This window comes from Erigeron canadensis, chromosome 9, assembly GCF_010389155.1.
Source record: "Erigeron canadensis isolate Cc75 chromosome 9, C_canadensis_v1, whole genome shotgun sequence".
Lineage (NCBI taxonomy): Eukaryota > Viridiplantae > Streptophyta > Magnoliopsida > Asterales > Asteraceae > Erigeron > Erigeron canadensis.
Window position 1 is genome coordinate 31,545,612 of NC_057769.1, and position 16,859 is coordinate 31,562,470.

Here is a 16,859-nt window from a genome sequence, read left to right on the forward strand (position 1 = left end):
GAATTAGTACATAATCAAATTGACTGATTAAACTCCTTTCTTCAATATATATGCCAAATTTATTTACAAGAGATATTGATCTATATATCTATACTATCTATATAAACAAACTACTCCCTAAAACTTAACACTCTACCTTTAAAATCTCTAATTTACCCTTTTAATCTATACTACCATCAAAACTTCATCCTTGAAATTCTAAAAATACCCTTAAAAAAAAACCTTACGCGTGTCCCTTCCCTTCCCTGAAGTTGCTCACATAGTATACAAAAAAAAAACAACATGCGTTACTGAATTTAATAATCGATCAACATAATTACGCTCACTCTAAAACAATGGCGGTTTGCACTTTCTACCAGACTAAGAAACACTTGAGTTGAATCATACATTCATGTAATAACACGGTACCGCTACTTAACCAGTATTTTATTCTTATGTCCCGCCGCATCGCGCGGGTACAAGGCTAGTATGTACATAATCAAATTGACTGATTAAACTCCTTTCTTCAATACATAAAATTGATAATTTGTTCAGACCCAACTTAAGAGATTAGTGAAAACTAATACTCGACAAATTAATAACTCTCTAAATTAATAAATTATTTCAGTCCCACCACTATTAATTTACAGAGGTTCCATTATATCCCACTTATTTTTAATTCGGAAACCAAACAACAGTCCCAAAGTTTACTACCTAAAATTAACAAAATAAGTAAACCCAAGGACCAAAAGTGCCAAAACTCAACATATCCCAAAATACACTCCACTCACTCGCCCTGCTTCCAACATCTACATTTTTATTTTTATTTATTCAGAAAATTTCCTTTAAAAAAAGAAATTGTGTATATATTTAAAAATCATAATAATTATACTGGCAGTGTTAATCTTGAGCTAATTTCTATCTGCAACTTTAGCTTTTCTCAACCAATTAAAATAGAAACATGAAGTCAAAAGACAAAATTTCATACTTTTATGACGGTATATTCTTCACCTTCCATTTTTTCTCTCTATATGTGTATATATATATATATATGTACAATTATTATTGATATATTATATCAATTATATTAATAATTTTCAGTGGATTTGTGTATTTCTTTAGTATAATATCATTGATCTTCATTATTACTGTATTTGTTGTGCAATTATGTCAAACCCTAGAGGTTAATTTCTGCATGTATATGTGTGTGTGTGTGTGTATAATACTTAATGACCTATTAATTAATTTAATATATGTTTTGGTTGTAAGATTTTAAACGCTGGAACTTTTATATAGGGTTGAAACTAGCATTGTATCCGCCTTATTCGGCAAAAGAAGAGTCCGAGTGAGTGTGTTTTTAGGGATGTAGTATTCGTTGGCGTTGTGCCGGTTTTCTGTAGGATGGTATAAATAAAGGCGGTGTTTGATAACAAGGATACACAATGTAATGCTAAGAATAGATAGTGATGATCCGAGGGTGTTCGGTAGTGTATATGTTTAAGTGATCATGGGTTAAAAGACGTATTAAAAATGTGTGTTATATCGTTGAAATTAGCTAGAACGCACCTAATAACCAAACACGTCAAGTTATGTTTTGGCTTTCAAAAAAAGCAATAAGTCAAATGTACTGGAAATACGCACTTTCAAACACCCGCATTTCCAGTCATTGTCTTACAACTGGAGGCTCCCACAAATCCACAATATAGATGCTTTATATAATAGTAATATCAAATCCTATATAGCTTTATATACTTTAAAGTTCGTGATTATGTTGTTAAAATGATAGTGAAGATATTTGATGAAATGTAATTTTTTCAGGGGATGTTGGGAATGTTTACTTTGGACCGAACCATCCAATGAAGCCGCATCGGTTATGTATGACTCATCATTTGGTGCTTTCATATGATCTTCATAAGAAGATGGAAATTTATGTTAGTTTTTTTTTTTTTTTTTTTGTGTTTCTCTGTTCAAAACTTGATTTTTAGGCGGATTTGTTTGTTGATTGTTGATGATATGTGTTGTTTGTTTCAGAGGCCTCATAAGGCATATCCAGTTGAGCTAGCTCAGTTCCATTCGGCTGATTATGTGGAGTTCCTGCAGCGGATAAATCCGGACACTCAACATTTGTTTCCAGAGGAAATGAAGAAGTGTAAGAAATGCGTTTTAAACAGCTTTTATATGATGTGTACGTTATTATTTTATCTAACATTCTAATATTTATTTGATACAGTTAAACTTGGAGAAGATTGTCCTGTCTTTGATGACTTGTTTGAATTTTGCCAAATCTATGCTGGTGGTACTATTGGTAAGATTCATCATAAAGAGAATTTAGCTGTGGTTTTATGTATACATCTGTATTAATGTTTGTTAGCAGATGCTGCACGCAGATTAAACAATCAGCTTTGTGACATTGCCATAAATTGGGCTGGGGGGTTACACCATGCTAAAAAGTGCGAGGCATCTGGATTTTGCTACATCAATGACTTGGTTTTGGGCATTTTGGAGCTTCTCAAGTATCATGCACGGGTTTTGTATATTGATATAGATGTTCATCATGGTGATGGTGTAGAAGAAGCCTTTTACTTCACTGACAGGTAGCAGCACTTTCATTCTGTAACTTCATATTGTGTATAAGCTAGATATCTATGGATGATTCATTCATTATTGACAAAAATGCGAGCTGAAGAAAATGAGATAAGTGGTTCACCTGGTTGTCTCACAGCCATAATATTTTCTTTTACATCCCAAACAAATTTTGTATAGATTTGAATGGAAATTTCCTGGAAACAGAACGGAAATTTTGATGACAAATACAGTTATGCTTGCTTTGAATCTACTTTGTCTCTTTGGCAAAATATTTAACCTTATGATTCTCTCACTTTTCAGGGTGATGACTGTTAGCTTTCACAAGTATGGAAATTTGTTCTTTCCTGGATCAGGAGATGTTAAGGTATCAAACATGCATCTCCTATAAACTGTCCACAATGTGGATTAGCTTATGCCTGCCTCTTTTTATGACGCTGTTTATGGCATGGATGGTATCGGTGACAAGAACCTTTATTTCTATCCAAAGTGCTGTACCAAGCTATTATTTGTTTTTGTATGAATATTATCCCTTCTACCCAAGTTTCTATTGGAATGATTAGAGTGATATTGGTATACATAACACTCCTCTGTATTCTCCATTTTTGCTTGTTATATCTTTAATACAACTCACATCGAGTAACTGGAAATCAATCACCTATATGTTTCTTCTGACTCCGTATAAATGGTACCCTTTATAGTAAGCCCCGCGACTATAATGAAAGAAGCTTTAAGTATTATATTTCCTAATCTGAGCTAAATGATGACATAGAGGTGTTCTAAGGCTAATCTTGTAGTTATTTGATTTCGGTAGGAATGTTAATGTAGGTGTCTGGTTGCTGTTCTTGAAACAAGAGAGGTAGCATAATTCATGATTGTGATGAGTTTCATCAAATGCAATATTTAAATGTCCAACTATAGTAATACCATGAATATTTTGTGTTAGCATGCTTATCTAATAGTAATACCATGAATATTCTGTGTTACTAACAGTCAAAGATGATATCTGGTCTGTGGCTCTGTGGTTACTGCAAGTATAATATATTGGGTGCTGTTTATAAAGCATGCATTAAATTCACCTATCTCATTAAACTTGTAGGAAATTGGGGAACGAGAAGGGAAGTTTTATGCAATTAATGTTCCTTTGAAGGATGGCATAGATGACTCCAGCTTTACTCGTTTGTTTAGAACAGTAAGTTTCAAGTAGAAGCTGTAATATCAGAACTTTAATGGCTTTTATTCTGTTTTACAATATGTTTATGTTGCTGAGGTCAGATTTTTATTGTCTGAATTTTGTAGATCATTGCAAAAGTTGTTGAAACTTATCAACCTGGTGTGATAGTTCTACAGTGCGGGGCAGATTCACTTGCTGGGGATCGTTTAGGCTGCTTCAACCTCTCTATAGATGGTGCTAATCTTGTAATCAAAACCCACTTTGTTAACTTTTATTTTCATCATTGTAATCTTCAGCATGTGCAAAAGACAGATGAATTGATTAATGTTAGAATACTTACTTCTTATTACTTTTGAACTGCTTCTTACAGGGCATGCTGAATGTGTCAGGTTTGTAAAGAAGTTCGGTTTGCCCCTGCTGGTAGGTTTTTTTAAACCTTGCACCTCTCAACTTTTATTTATTAGACACTTATAAGGCTGGTTGCCATGCAGGTCACTGGAGGCGGAGGATATACCAAAGAGAATGTTGCTCGGTGCTGGACTGTTGAAACAGGAGTTCTTTTAGACACAGAGCTTCCTAATGGTATATGCTTTTATCTTTACTTGTTTCATGTAAGACATGGGTTGCTGCACCTTTAATTGCTATTATGCGTAGATTAGCATCGCATGCCTGAATTTTTTCTCTGCAAGGTAGTTGCTTGTTTTAGAAAGATTACAAGATTTGCATTGTTGACTTGCTTCAGCCTGGAATTATCACAAAATTGGTGTGAACTGAGAAAGTTAAAGCAATATACATACTATGCATAATACAGAATCTCAGTCTTTAAGTTAAGAGCAATCATTCTGTTTGTACTGTTTGAGTTTTGACTCTAGATAGAACAGGTCATCTGATGTAGTTTAATATTTCTTTGGAAAGTTTTGCTTACTGTGACTGAACCTCTGCACGCTATTGCAGAGATCCCAGATAACGACTATATCAAGTATTTTGCTCCGGAGTGTTCATTAAGGATCCCTACTGGTTATATTGTATGTCATCTCTTCTTGATTTTTCTTATTTAGTTTGGTTCTTTGGTTTTAAACAATTATCAGCTCTCATTATACTTCAGTATTTCATGGAGGTCGCGTGCCATACATTTTAGGCTTCATTTCACATCATTTTCATATTGTGATACTCCGGAATTATACTATTTTTTTGTTGGCTGGACAGGAAAATTTCAATAGCAAGTCGTACCTAAGCACCATAAAGATGCAAGTTATGGAAAATCTACGTGCCATTCAGCATGCCCCCAGTGTACAAATGCAAGAGGTAATCTGTATAGAAGCAAACTTAAGTACTAAAATAACTTGATTCTACTATTCCATCAGCATGACACACTTTCTTACTTTCATGTCTATCTATTTGAATAGTAGAGATGATCATACCGACAAAAAATACCAATGTAACAAAATCAAGTTGGTTACCTGCAGAGGACTCTTTTATCTTTAAACTGGTTGATCGTGGTAGAATAGTATCTCCAATATGTAATCAAATTGCTTAGAATTTCTAAATTACCAATTTTGTAAGGTAATATTATTATTGAACAATATAGTTTTAGAATTTTTATAGTAGACTTCAATTTTTATTAAAAGAAATGGATAAATAAGTGACTTCAAACCCATTGGACCTGCATTATCGAACGACTCTTTTTTTTGTTTAGATTGAGCTTATCGGCTAAATAAGATTTGTGCTTGATTGCTATTATTGCAGGTTCCACCTGATTTCTATATTCCCGATTTTGATGAAGATGAGAACAACCCTGATGAACGAAATGATCGTATGTACAAATATTTCTAAAATAAACTTTTGTTTATTGGATGCGGCAGAAGAGTTGTGGTGGTGTGTGGGTGGGGGTTATGGATCTATTGAAGCGGGTGGTAGACACGTTAATATCATCACAAACCTACATTATTTCAATAAAATCTAGCTTATTTTTATAAAATGATTTATGAGGTTCTATACATAGAGTATAATTTACATTTTTAAAGTTTTCATATAACCAAGTTTTCCAACTTTAACATCGACCATTTAGAGAGCCCATCCAAATCGACCAATTCACTCCTTACTAGATCGAAATTGCCACCTCAATCCATTGTTTATCATGCTTGTCAGCAATATTTCTAATTCATGCAACTGCTGTTCTTTCTGACAGAACGCACTCAAGACAGGCAAATTCAACGTGATGATGAATACTATGAAGGAGACAATGACAATGATCATAACATGGATGACAGTTAGAAACCAGAGTGGGAGTTGCTTTGGTAGATGGTAGAAATTAGGTTTCGTTTGAATCGAGTCAGAATCACAAAGAAGCAAACAACACGAGTTCTTATTTGTGTAATCTTTTGTTAGATGTAAATCAAGTTGGTCTTGGCAGAATTATAGTCATATATTGACCAGGTTTCTTACAAGTTGCAAACAGTGTGGGTTTCATAATGCTCCTGTAATTGTAGAGTGCTAACAACATTGTATTTTAGGAAGAAAATCTTGTATGCAACATGTTTCCCATGAATGTGAAAGATATATACTTTTACTTTGTGAACATGAAAGACATACTTGTGGAGTTGTGGTATCGTTCATTGGTAAACAATAATAAGTTATTAAAAGGCGTAAAATGGTTATTTGGGGACCCTCTCAAGGAAATCCCCCCAAAATGCTATCAACTCCTATCAACTAGTTTCAAATAGACCTGAATAGACAAATAGCTGATAAAGCTGTTTTGTTGTCCCAACCATTCTTTTAGTCCCAAGCTTGCGAAAGAAGGGGATAATTTTTGTTAGAAGTATATGCTATTGATCCAGTAAGATAGATATATGAGAGTTCGATTTCAAATGGGAAATCATTGTAAGTTCATATGCACTTGGAACTATGTGGGTGCCAAGTCTAGGGATATGAATATATTGTATGCCATTGAAAGCTAAGTAAACAGTTGATGCATAAGATCACAGGAGTTATAATTTTGATTAATGAGTTATATAACACGGATGAGCATGTACAGATGTGTATTATGTCACCTACATGTTTATTGAAACATGAACAGGAGTTGTTAACCTTGAAAATTAAATTGTCTGCTGGTGGTTTATAGTGGGTAAAATGAAGCTACTTGTCTTTACATCTTAACAGAGTTCCATTATAAGAGATTTTATTCCTAGGGTACTAGTCTTACAATTTTAACAGATATGGAGGCATGATTACATGTGAGGTAATGAAAAACAGAGAAAGGCCCTGAAGAATGAAGAATGGACTTGGAACGGTCTAGGAACTGCTTTTATCCACTATGCTTTCCAAGAGCGATTCACATGCATCCTCAAGCAAATCCAACACCTGGAGGACAAAAGAAAATCAACAGTCAAAACCTTAATATTTTGCAAAATGGAGTAGTTTGTTGGTCCCGAATCCGGATGCATTCTAGACAAAGATGAACCGCTAAAAAGAAGAAATAGAACATTGATTAGTCTCTTGGATCTTATTCAGGAACTGGAACAGTGTACAACAACAATAGGGCGTACCCTTTTGTGGAACCAGCGTAGTGTAAAGTGACAAAAGGGCATACCCTTTTGTGGGTTTTATCTATGTCATATCATCAAGGATGAAGTATGTTGTCATTCTTACTCTCATCCCCTTAGTGTGAGGATAAAATAAAAACATGATCCATAGAATCAATAAATCTAATTCACGACGACATCAAACTGATCCATGCATAGACGTACCAAGGCCGTGCCAAGGTATTTCTCATCAGGTATATGTATCTTTGTATGATCAAGAAATCATGAAGTGGGGGGTTTATTTTCACTTCATTATTATGGCCATTGTTCAGGTTCCAACCACATTTTGTCTAGCAATTAACAAAGTGAGTTGATCACTTTCTCTTGAACACAATGACATTACATCAATGCAAAACAAATGTACACCAAAAGGTCTTTAGCCTAGCAGTATTTGAGTTGGCCCTTCAACCAAGAGATTGTGGTTTCGAGTTCCATTGTGGACATATGTGCACAAATGCATGAGTTTTTGGCCACATGAGGATGACTAACAGACAAAAGGTCATTATAGCGTCAATGTACTATGACCAAATACGTAGATTACATGACAGCAACCAGAATAACATCTTATAAAACACAAGGGCAGGTCAAACAAACACTTTTACCGGTTGCTTTGTAGTTTGAGTCAAAATGTATATAACTTGATTCATTTAGCCCATTTTCATTCATTCATCCTTCTTTTTCTACCAACTAATGACAGAAAATGGGGCCCTCAAATCGAAACACAATAAATAAAAGAGAATTGAACAAATAGAAAACTATCAATCATCCATAGAGTATTTCAATATCAAGAACTGTTACCTTCTCAAAACCTTGCGCACCACCATAGTAAGGATCGGGCACTTCAGTTTCATCATGCTTTTTGCAGTATGAGCACATTAACTGAACCTGTATACACAAATTCATAAACCAATTAAACAACACAAATCGAAGATACATTAACACTATTTAGTTGCTGCTACAAACCTTCTTATGTGCATCAGCAGGTAATGTCTCAGTAAAACTCCATCTCTCCAAAGCCGCAAGTATATCCTCTGCAATGCATCCAAAAAGCGTATATGTTATTAGATCATCTAAATTTGGATTATACGAGTATTTTCCAAGCAGCACTAATCCAACTGAAAATGCACATCCAAACACGGAATTACATTCTATAAATCACACCTTTGTTTTGCCGGTCCATGGCAAGGATAAGATCGAATTCTTTAAAATCCGATGGCCTTATCGGCCTTGAAATCGATGTGATTTCAATTCCTCTTCTTTTAGAGGCAGCTCTCATCCGAGAATCTGCTGGACCCCCCTTCAAGAAACAAATCAAACATAATTAAATTTCAGAAAGCAGAATTCAGAATCAAATTCAAGCTGAATTCACAAAAGGGTAATCTCATAATCCTCCAAAAGAGTTTTTTTTTTTTTTCCTTATACACACACTCATACAGTCACACACAACAATTGAAGATAAACATAGCTTCCGAAAAATCGACTTCTAAATAATACCCAACAAATATAAAATCAAAGCACAAATGGGTATTTTAAGAAGTTAATATATTTAAGCAATATTTAAAAGTAAGATACATGCAATAGATTTTAGACTAAAGGAAAATACATTTTCAAACATTTATCCTGATAATATTGAGAAAATTTAACAATGTTAAACTCACAAACCTCATGATAATTGATGGTACCAGCAGAATCAATAACAAATTTGGAAGAAAGATTTCTTTTTTGAACCAAATTAGTAAAAACCCCTTCTGCAGCAGGGCTTCTACAAATATTTCCTAAACACACAAATAACACAGAAAATGGTTTTTCTTCACTTTGAGCTGTGGAAGCCATTGATGATGTGATTATTGTTAATGGGGTTTGTTTAATCTTTAATCTTTGATTAAAAAGATTCAAACTTTGATTAAATGAGTGGGGATTTTGAGGGGAAAATGGTGTAAGAATTGGGGTTTTGGTGTTGAAATGCGTAACAGGTAAGTTGGGGATGATTGGGAGGATACTATTGGTGCATAGTGACATCATAATTTTTGATGGAGAAAGAAAAGGAATGAACTTGATTTAAAAAAAAAGAGGGGTTTTTTTTTTTAAAGATTATAATTTTTGGATTTTTGTTTTTGTATCAATTTTTCACCACATAATAATCTTGAAAAGAAAAAATTGAAGATTTATTAGATGTTGGTATTTGAACTTATACATAGTTGTTACTACTTACTACAATACTACTACTAGGAGGGGTGTTTGATAGAAGGGAATCATAAAGAGTGAAAATAGTGAGAAAGGGAATGAGTATTTGGAAAGAGAATGAATTCCGTTGTTTGGTACCCACAGAGAACGAATATATAAAAAAAATAAAATTTTAAATAATAATACATTTATTACATATAACATCTCGAAAATAAAAAAAAATATTTGTTTTTCATTCTCACTCATTCTCTACAAATTGGAGAGAATTGAGAAAATGAAATTGACTCTCCTCTTTTCTTTCTCATTGGAGAATGAAATCACACTCATTCTCTACAAATTGGAGAGAATCGTGTAAATAATTTGCTAAATGTTGATGTGGTGGTCTCTCATTGGGCCACGTATCAGATGTTTGATGGTGACACGTTAGTATGCGGCTGATTTCTTACACAATTCGTTCAGTTTTGAGACAAACTTACATACAATGAACCAAAACAAAGTTTTTTTTTCATACAATGGTAGCCGAAGACAAATTACATATACATACATATTCTTTTCCAAAAAAATAAAATAATGGTAGTTTATCTTTTTGCTTAGTTCTTTTTTAGAGATGATAATCGCGTCGTATTTGTATTCATGGTTTCGGGTTATCAACTCGAATCCTAACCAATGATGAAAAGTTGATCTCAACTTAATTCGTTAATAAACATGTGATATAATTCGAAGCCTTTATTACTCATCTTCACTATTTCAACAACTTGCATGGTTGCGCCTCTAGATTAAAACCCATAGATCTTCCTACTTCAAAAATCTCGTAAGCCTTATTAGTAGACGACACACTTACAATCATACAAAATCAAACCTTACACGATAAAAAAATAATGATTTGAAACTAACTAATTTCAAATGTATTTGATAATTTTAGTATATAGATATACACATTAGTAAAATATACTAGCCCGTTATCAATGTGAGCTCGATATCAACTCATTTAATAAACTTCTTATACAGTGTTACTAGATTATATTCTATAATAATAATATTAAATTTTCTTAATAACATACTTTATAGTTATTGATAAAAGATAGAGTTAATTGCAACATTGGTTCCTGTGGTTTGTACGTTTTAGCAAGGGGGTCTTTATTTGAGAATTGTTGCAATGGGGGTCCCTATTTTGAGAATTTTTTGCAAAATTGGTCCAAATTTGACGGAACCAATAAAGGTGACCGTCAAGTGTGCACATGTGGGGGTATTTTTGTACTTTCCACCCCACCGGGACCCCATTGCTAAAATGAAAAAACCATATGGACCAATCTTGCAATTAATACCTTGATATTTTTTTTATTTAATTCAAATGATTGTAACATACAATTATGTGCTCGTTAGGTCTATAATACTAAATTTATATACTTTAAAATTTTAAAAATAGAGTTATACCTTATATAAATATGTTTATTTTAGAAAACTAATTTATATATAAATTTTTATTACTATATAAGCTTAAATAAATAAAAGATTGTGTGTTAGGAATTTGATATTTATCAAAAAGAAAAAAAATTTGTTCAAATAATATAAATGCCATATATGGTATTTTAGTTATTTATTCTCAAGTCAAATACACAGAAAGTCAACAATATTTTTTAAAATAATATAAAATATTAAATAAAAGAATAAAAAAAACTTATAAATTCTAATTTACAAATAAGAAAAAACAAACTGGTAATTTGATATTTACCTTAAAAAACAAAATATTTGATATATTATTAGAAAGTAGATATAAGTTATTATGAGAATTGAAGTTTAATCATAAATTAAAGTATTTATAAGTCTTAGAATTTTTAGTGGAAATATGTTTTTAGTAATTTAACAATAAATAATCATGAAAAGCTAAAAAGTGTTAAAAATTATATTTAAGTTAATTATTTAATAAGATTTATTTTTTTATGGAAAAGTTAAAAAGATTTATTTAGTGATTAAATTTAAACAAGTGTAAGTTTATAAAACTTTTTCTACAACTATTAATTAAAAGTTTTTTAGTTCCATATTTTTTGATTTATAATTTTAATTATGATACATGTAAATAAAATTTTTAAGTTAACTAAAATTTTTAAATGTTTAAGAAGTGGTTAGGCCGATAGTTTTTTATTTTATAAAAGAAAAGTTAGTTGCAAGCTTAGTCCCCGTAGTTTTTTCATTTTAGCAATGGGGTCCTTGTGGAGTGTAAAATACATAAATACCCCCGCACATGCTGCACACGTGCACACTTGACTGTCACTTTTAATGGATCCATCAAATTTGGACCAATTTTGCAAAAAATTCTCAAAATAAAGACGCCCATTGCAACGATTCTCAAATAGGGACCCCCTTGTTAAAATGTACAAACCATAGGGACCAATCTTGCAATTAACTTTAAAAGATATTGAAATATGATGATATTATAATTAAAAAAAATTTGTATCAAATATGTTAATAGAATATGTATGTTATATCATCATTATATAAAGACGATATAAAGTTAACTATAAATACCACCTGCAGAAGAGAATAATAACATTTTTATTTAAAAACGATTTTTATTGTACGTATATGATTCATAGGATATGTTTTGACTTTAAATAATGAAGATGTAAGATCAAATATAAATAAAAATATGTTTATTTAGAATGAACTAGATTTTAGACCCGCGTCAAATACATGAGTTTTACAATATTATTAATATAAGAATTAGTATATGAAAAAAAAATACTTATACGTTAAATGTAAAAATATAATTAAAAAAGAATTGAGATATTTAATGTATATACTTAATGTTAAATCATATCAAGGTTAGATGCATGGTTTCTTTTATACAAAAACTCTTCCAAAAAAACAATATCTTAACCTTGATTACAAAACTGACAGATTTCTCATTGATGTCTTGCAAAAAATTAATTTTATTTTCGTTAGCCGTGGTTGTTAAAAACAATAAAAGTAGAAACTGGTTCGTGGAGTTTTCAATTATTTCGTGTGTTGCTATTTTATTTGAAGGGTTCGGTTTATATAAAATAAATTTGTATTTTAAATATAGTTTGATTAAAATTACTAACAACAACAATGATCATCAAAATTATAATTCGATTACAAGTACTAATAACAACAATATTACAATTAGTTTGATTAGAGTTAATAATATAAAATAAAATATTGATATAAATATGTAACATCTCTAACTTTTAGCTATATTTTGTTATTAGATAGACATTATTGAAAAAAAATATAATTATTTATAAATTGGGTTAAAAGTGTAAATTGATGATGGAAAAACAAAAAATATAAATTAATTTAGACATGTGTTGATTTAATTAATTTTAAAAAATTGAGAGTTGTGATTGGTCAATTGAGGTTAGGTCAGTTGCCTTTTATTATTATTATTATTATTATTATTATTATTATTATTATTATTATTATTATTATAACTTATAAAGTATTAAGCGACATATCTTAGATATTAATATTGGTAGACATATTAAATTAAATACACAATGTTTGAATGTATAAAGTATAAGGATTAATGTTGTGTCTCTCAATAGTAAAATTAAAAATAACATCATGATTATAATTTAATGTTCGTAATTAAAAATTGAAACTCATTTAATAGTTAGTGTGAGGAGTTTCTTACATGTAGATTGTAGATTAGAGTTATTTCAACTAATCATCTAAAATGTGAGTATGATATTATTTTTGATAAGTGAAAAATAATATAATATCACCAATAAGATCTAATGGTTCTATTTTAAAATTATAACACATCCAAAAACTTTTTCTTCTTTAAAATTAGATTAATAATAAGTCTCTCGTGTATATATTAAAAACAAAACTGTGCAGTTCCATTTTATTTTTGAGCCCAATACCTCGACGGTGTACGAGGGAGGTTAAGATGTAAGCAGACCTTAACTCTACCTAAGTAAAGAAGTTGCTTTCATTTTTTTTTTTACCTAATTGGTAGAAAAGACCTCCTAACCTGCATAAGATATATTTTTTCGATAAATATGTTATCATTTATTAATGGATATGTATTGTTAGGTAAAATAAAACAAATATTAAAGCAAAACAAATAAAACAATAGGTTTTTTCTTCACTAAAGATTACTGTGCATCATAAAAATCACCGTGCATCAATTGCTTTGTTAATCTTCGTGCATCAATTTTAAAATGATCTAATGGTAAAGATGTTGTCTTATTTGTTTTACTTTAATACTTGTTTTACAATACCCAAACCATAGATAAATATATTATCATTAATGAGAGATACTAGGAATATTAATTGAGATATCAATGTTATCATTATTTTTATGCTATATACGATTCAGATTTAGTATGGAATTTTCGAGCGTACATATATCATTATTTATGGTACACGATTTGGTATGCAATTTTTAGGTGTGCATATATTATAAAAATTATTTACAATTCATGATATGAAGGGGTTATTTTGTCTAATTATATAAAGTATAAGTATTAATATTGTCATTTAATAAAGATAAAACAATTAAATTTAATCTAATGGTTTTAAATTAAAGATGAAATTCATCAAAGAATTTAAGAATGAATTTAGCACCTTGTTTATATATATATGGGAAATGATATACCCACAACACAAATTAGCCATCCACAACAATTATTGCTTAGTTATATACTGTGTAATAGATTATATACATATGTTGTGGATGGCTAATTTGTGTTGTGAGGATATCACTTCCCTATATATATTGGTAGATTGATGGACGTGTCTACAATCAAATGCCCTGTGGCTTGTAGTCCTCACCCAAATACATTTATTTACAAGTCAGGTGTTCAATGCCTAGAATTGCCATCCCTTATTTGATCTCGACAGTAAAATCAACATTATGACTTTGAATCAATATGAGATCTATACAATGCAGGTGGCTTTGTTACAAGGCATTGGGTTGTAGACATGTCCACAGCAGGGCTAGACAAATTCTGACTTGTATCAATACCGAGAGTAATACAATGTAGGTCGCATTGTTACAATGTGTGTTACCATAAATCTCATATGGGACACATTGCTATTTGCTAATTTGCTACATGTTAAGCAAAAAAAAGATAAACATTCCGGCATGAAGCACACATGTGTTAGTTGTTGTCACGACGTCATATCTTATGTGTGAAGTAAGATATGGGAGTATCTGTTTAGACGACAAATTATGAATTATATTGGCTATTCACTATTGTCACACACCACGGACTGGACAATCATACATAATTCAGCCATGACAAAAGCTGCAGCATTGTAAAACAAAAACCACAGATATGTTGAAACATAACCGATTGGCTAATAAATTCTTATCTTTAACTGAAACTCTATACGTTTTAGCAAGGTTCAAGAAACTCTGATAGTACCAGAAAAAAAAAGTGAACAAGGATAACAAAAAGGAAGCATGCTAATCACTAATTGATGATAGAAAACCAAAAGCCCTTAATCGAATAGACTCATACACATATCCTGAAAACACAAACAAAAAGACCAAAAGAAATGTAAGCGCACATGATGAGAGAAAGCCGTTAAAAATAAAACACGTTAAGAGATGGATGAAGGAAATGGGAATTGGAGCTTACCTCATCATCAGACTCTTCTTTCCCTTCAACCTTCTCCTCCTCCTTTGTCTCAGCTGCAGCGGCAGCAGGTGCAGCGCCTCCGCCACTTGCAGCAGCAACAGCAACCCGACTGCCACCAGAAGGAACTGAAGCCAGCTTCTCCCTTCCGGATGCAATCAATTCTGTGATGTCTTTACCCTTCACTTCTTTCAAGAGCAATTCAATTTTGTCGTCATCTGCCTCAACTCCGACTGTAAACCACTATATAAATTCAATACTTAACCTCATATTTAGTACATTCATAGCATAAATGAATTCAGTAGAGTGAAGATTGACGCTACAACCATTAATATTAACAAATGCAGGAGGAAAATGTTAGGCTACATCTCAGACCAAAGACACACATTTCACATAGTTTGAACATTACAACCAACATCAAAAGTCAAACCATCAGAACTAAAAAGGTAAACCTCCATATACGTATTGATTTATAGAAAGAGGCACTCGTGAAATGAATCAAGAGATCCAACAATCACACATATACCTCATGGTTTTAAACGGCAGAACAGGGAGAGGGGAGTGGAAAAGCAAGGCCTGAAAAACGAGCTGGACCATGAAGTATAGTTGTACACAGAACTCATGGGCTTATCTTGTGTTACTAATCATTGACTTGTATAGTTGTATGCAAAGCACAACAACCAATTATTAGTCATTGTTTACATAATCATAAAAACCAACAAACAAAAACATAACCTGTGTATAAAACAAACTACACCATTGAAGAGATAGTAGTTCGATAACATATTTCGAATCATACAAACAATAATCATTATCCTTTCACTTGGATACGATCTATACTCCACATTCATGTATTTGGTGGTATTTTTGCTAGATATCCATATAAATTTTAGAATACTAGAATAAAATTAATCACTGATTTCTGGCATTTATAAAAAAAACATATATTTAATACTAATTTCAACACTAGGGCACTCCATTTACAGCGGAAACAAAACAATGAAATAAACTTATACCAACAAGACGCTGATTAGTGAACTCGATAAATTTAACCCTTTTACTTGCTATTCAAAGATAATAGGATAAACATATAAATTTTATTATATACTAATAAGTATGTCACCGTCTACAATTTCAATGGGCATATTATAATTTTGTAATATTATCGCCAAGAATGTCACGTTATAACTTCGATGTGCATATTTGTTTTTTATAGAAAAAATAATATAAAAAATATAAATCTCTTTATATACTAATAAGTATGTCACGGTCTACAATTTTGATTGGCATATTATGATTTTGTAATAATCAAATATTGTCAAGCATGCCACGTTAAACAACTTAGATGTGCATATTTTTTTAAAAAGATTTTATAAAAAAATCTAAGTTTTAATATATAGATCAATTTTTACTAATAAAAATAGTAAACTAAATTTTAAACCGCGATTAATTAAATCTAATATTAATAATGTTATTAGCCCCATATAACTATTATAATTTTATAATGCAAGTAGTTCAGCAATGATCAACACATACACATACACGGTTCACCAACAGGCGCGCAGGGGACATACATTAGGAGACGGTCGATATTTACAGTTATATATAGATACAAAGATATAGATATAGAATTGTCATATATAAACCTGAACCAAGAATGGCTTTCAAATCTTCAGCAGAAGGAGATTTGTTGCCTCCCAATAAAGCTAACAAATATGCAGCGATCACCTTCATTGTTACCACCTCAAC

The 16,859-nt window shown here is 31.4% G+C and overlaps 3 protein-coding genes across 4 annotated transcripts; 1 reads left to right on the forward strand and 2 right to left on the reverse strand.

Moving 5' to 3' along the window:
- Positions 1-828: 828 nt before the first annotated feature.
- Positions 829-6,316, forward strand: LOC122581263 (histone deacetylase 9). Of its 2 annotated transcripts, XM_043753449.1 has the most exons (14): positions 829-977; positions 1,798-1,910; positions 2,011-2,128; positions 2,210-2,284; positions 2,354-2,573; positions 2,866-2,929; positions 3,662-3,754; positions 3,862-3,970; positions 4,107-4,156; positions 4,228-4,318; positions 4,691-4,761; positions 4,943-5,041; positions 5,483-5,549; positions 5,925-6,316. In XM_043753449.1, the coding sequence occupies exons 1-14, from the start codon at positions 941-943 to the stop codon at positions 6,008-6,010; spliced, it is 1,293 nt and encodes a 430-aa protein (XP_043609384.1). In that variant the 5' UTR covers positions 829-940; the 3' UTR covers positions 6,011-6,316. The 2 variants fall into 2 exon arrangements, with proteins under 2 accessions (XP_043609384.1, XP_043609386.1); XM_043753451.1 differs by lacking the exons at positions 829-977; positions 1,798-1,910; positions 2,011-2,128 and having other exon boundaries at positions 2,224-2,284; positions 2,367-2,573.
- A 502-nt stretch (positions 6,317-6,818) lies between these two features.
- LOC122581654 (putative low molecular weight protein-tyrosine-phosphatase slr0328) lies at positions 6,819-9,369 on the reverse strand. The gene is made up of 5 exons (XM_043753899.1): positions 8,980-9,369; positions 8,479-8,614; positions 8,281-8,348; positions 8,116-8,202; positions 6,819-7,096 (listed from the first exon to the last, which is right to left on the reverse strand). Exons 1-5 carry the CDS (start codon positions 9,337-9,339, stop codon positions 7,028-7,030), a joined length of 720 nt encoding a protein of 239 aa, XP_043609834.1. The 5' UTR covers positions 9,340-9,369; the 3' UTR covers positions 6,819-7,027.
- A 5,414-nt stretch (positions 9,370-14,783) lies between these two features.
- LOC122581655 (60S acidic ribosomal protein P2-like) lies at positions 14,784-16,859 on the reverse strand. Its single transcript, XM_043753900.1, has 3 exons — positions 16,757-16,859; positions 15,114-15,343; positions 14,784-15,000 (listed from the first exon to the last, which is right to left on the reverse strand). Exons 1-3 carry the CDS (start codon positions 16,842-16,844, stop codon positions 14,974-14,976), a joined length of 345 nt encoding a protein of 114 aa, XP_043609835.1. The 5' UTR covers positions 16,845-16,859; the 3' UTR covers positions 14,784-14,973.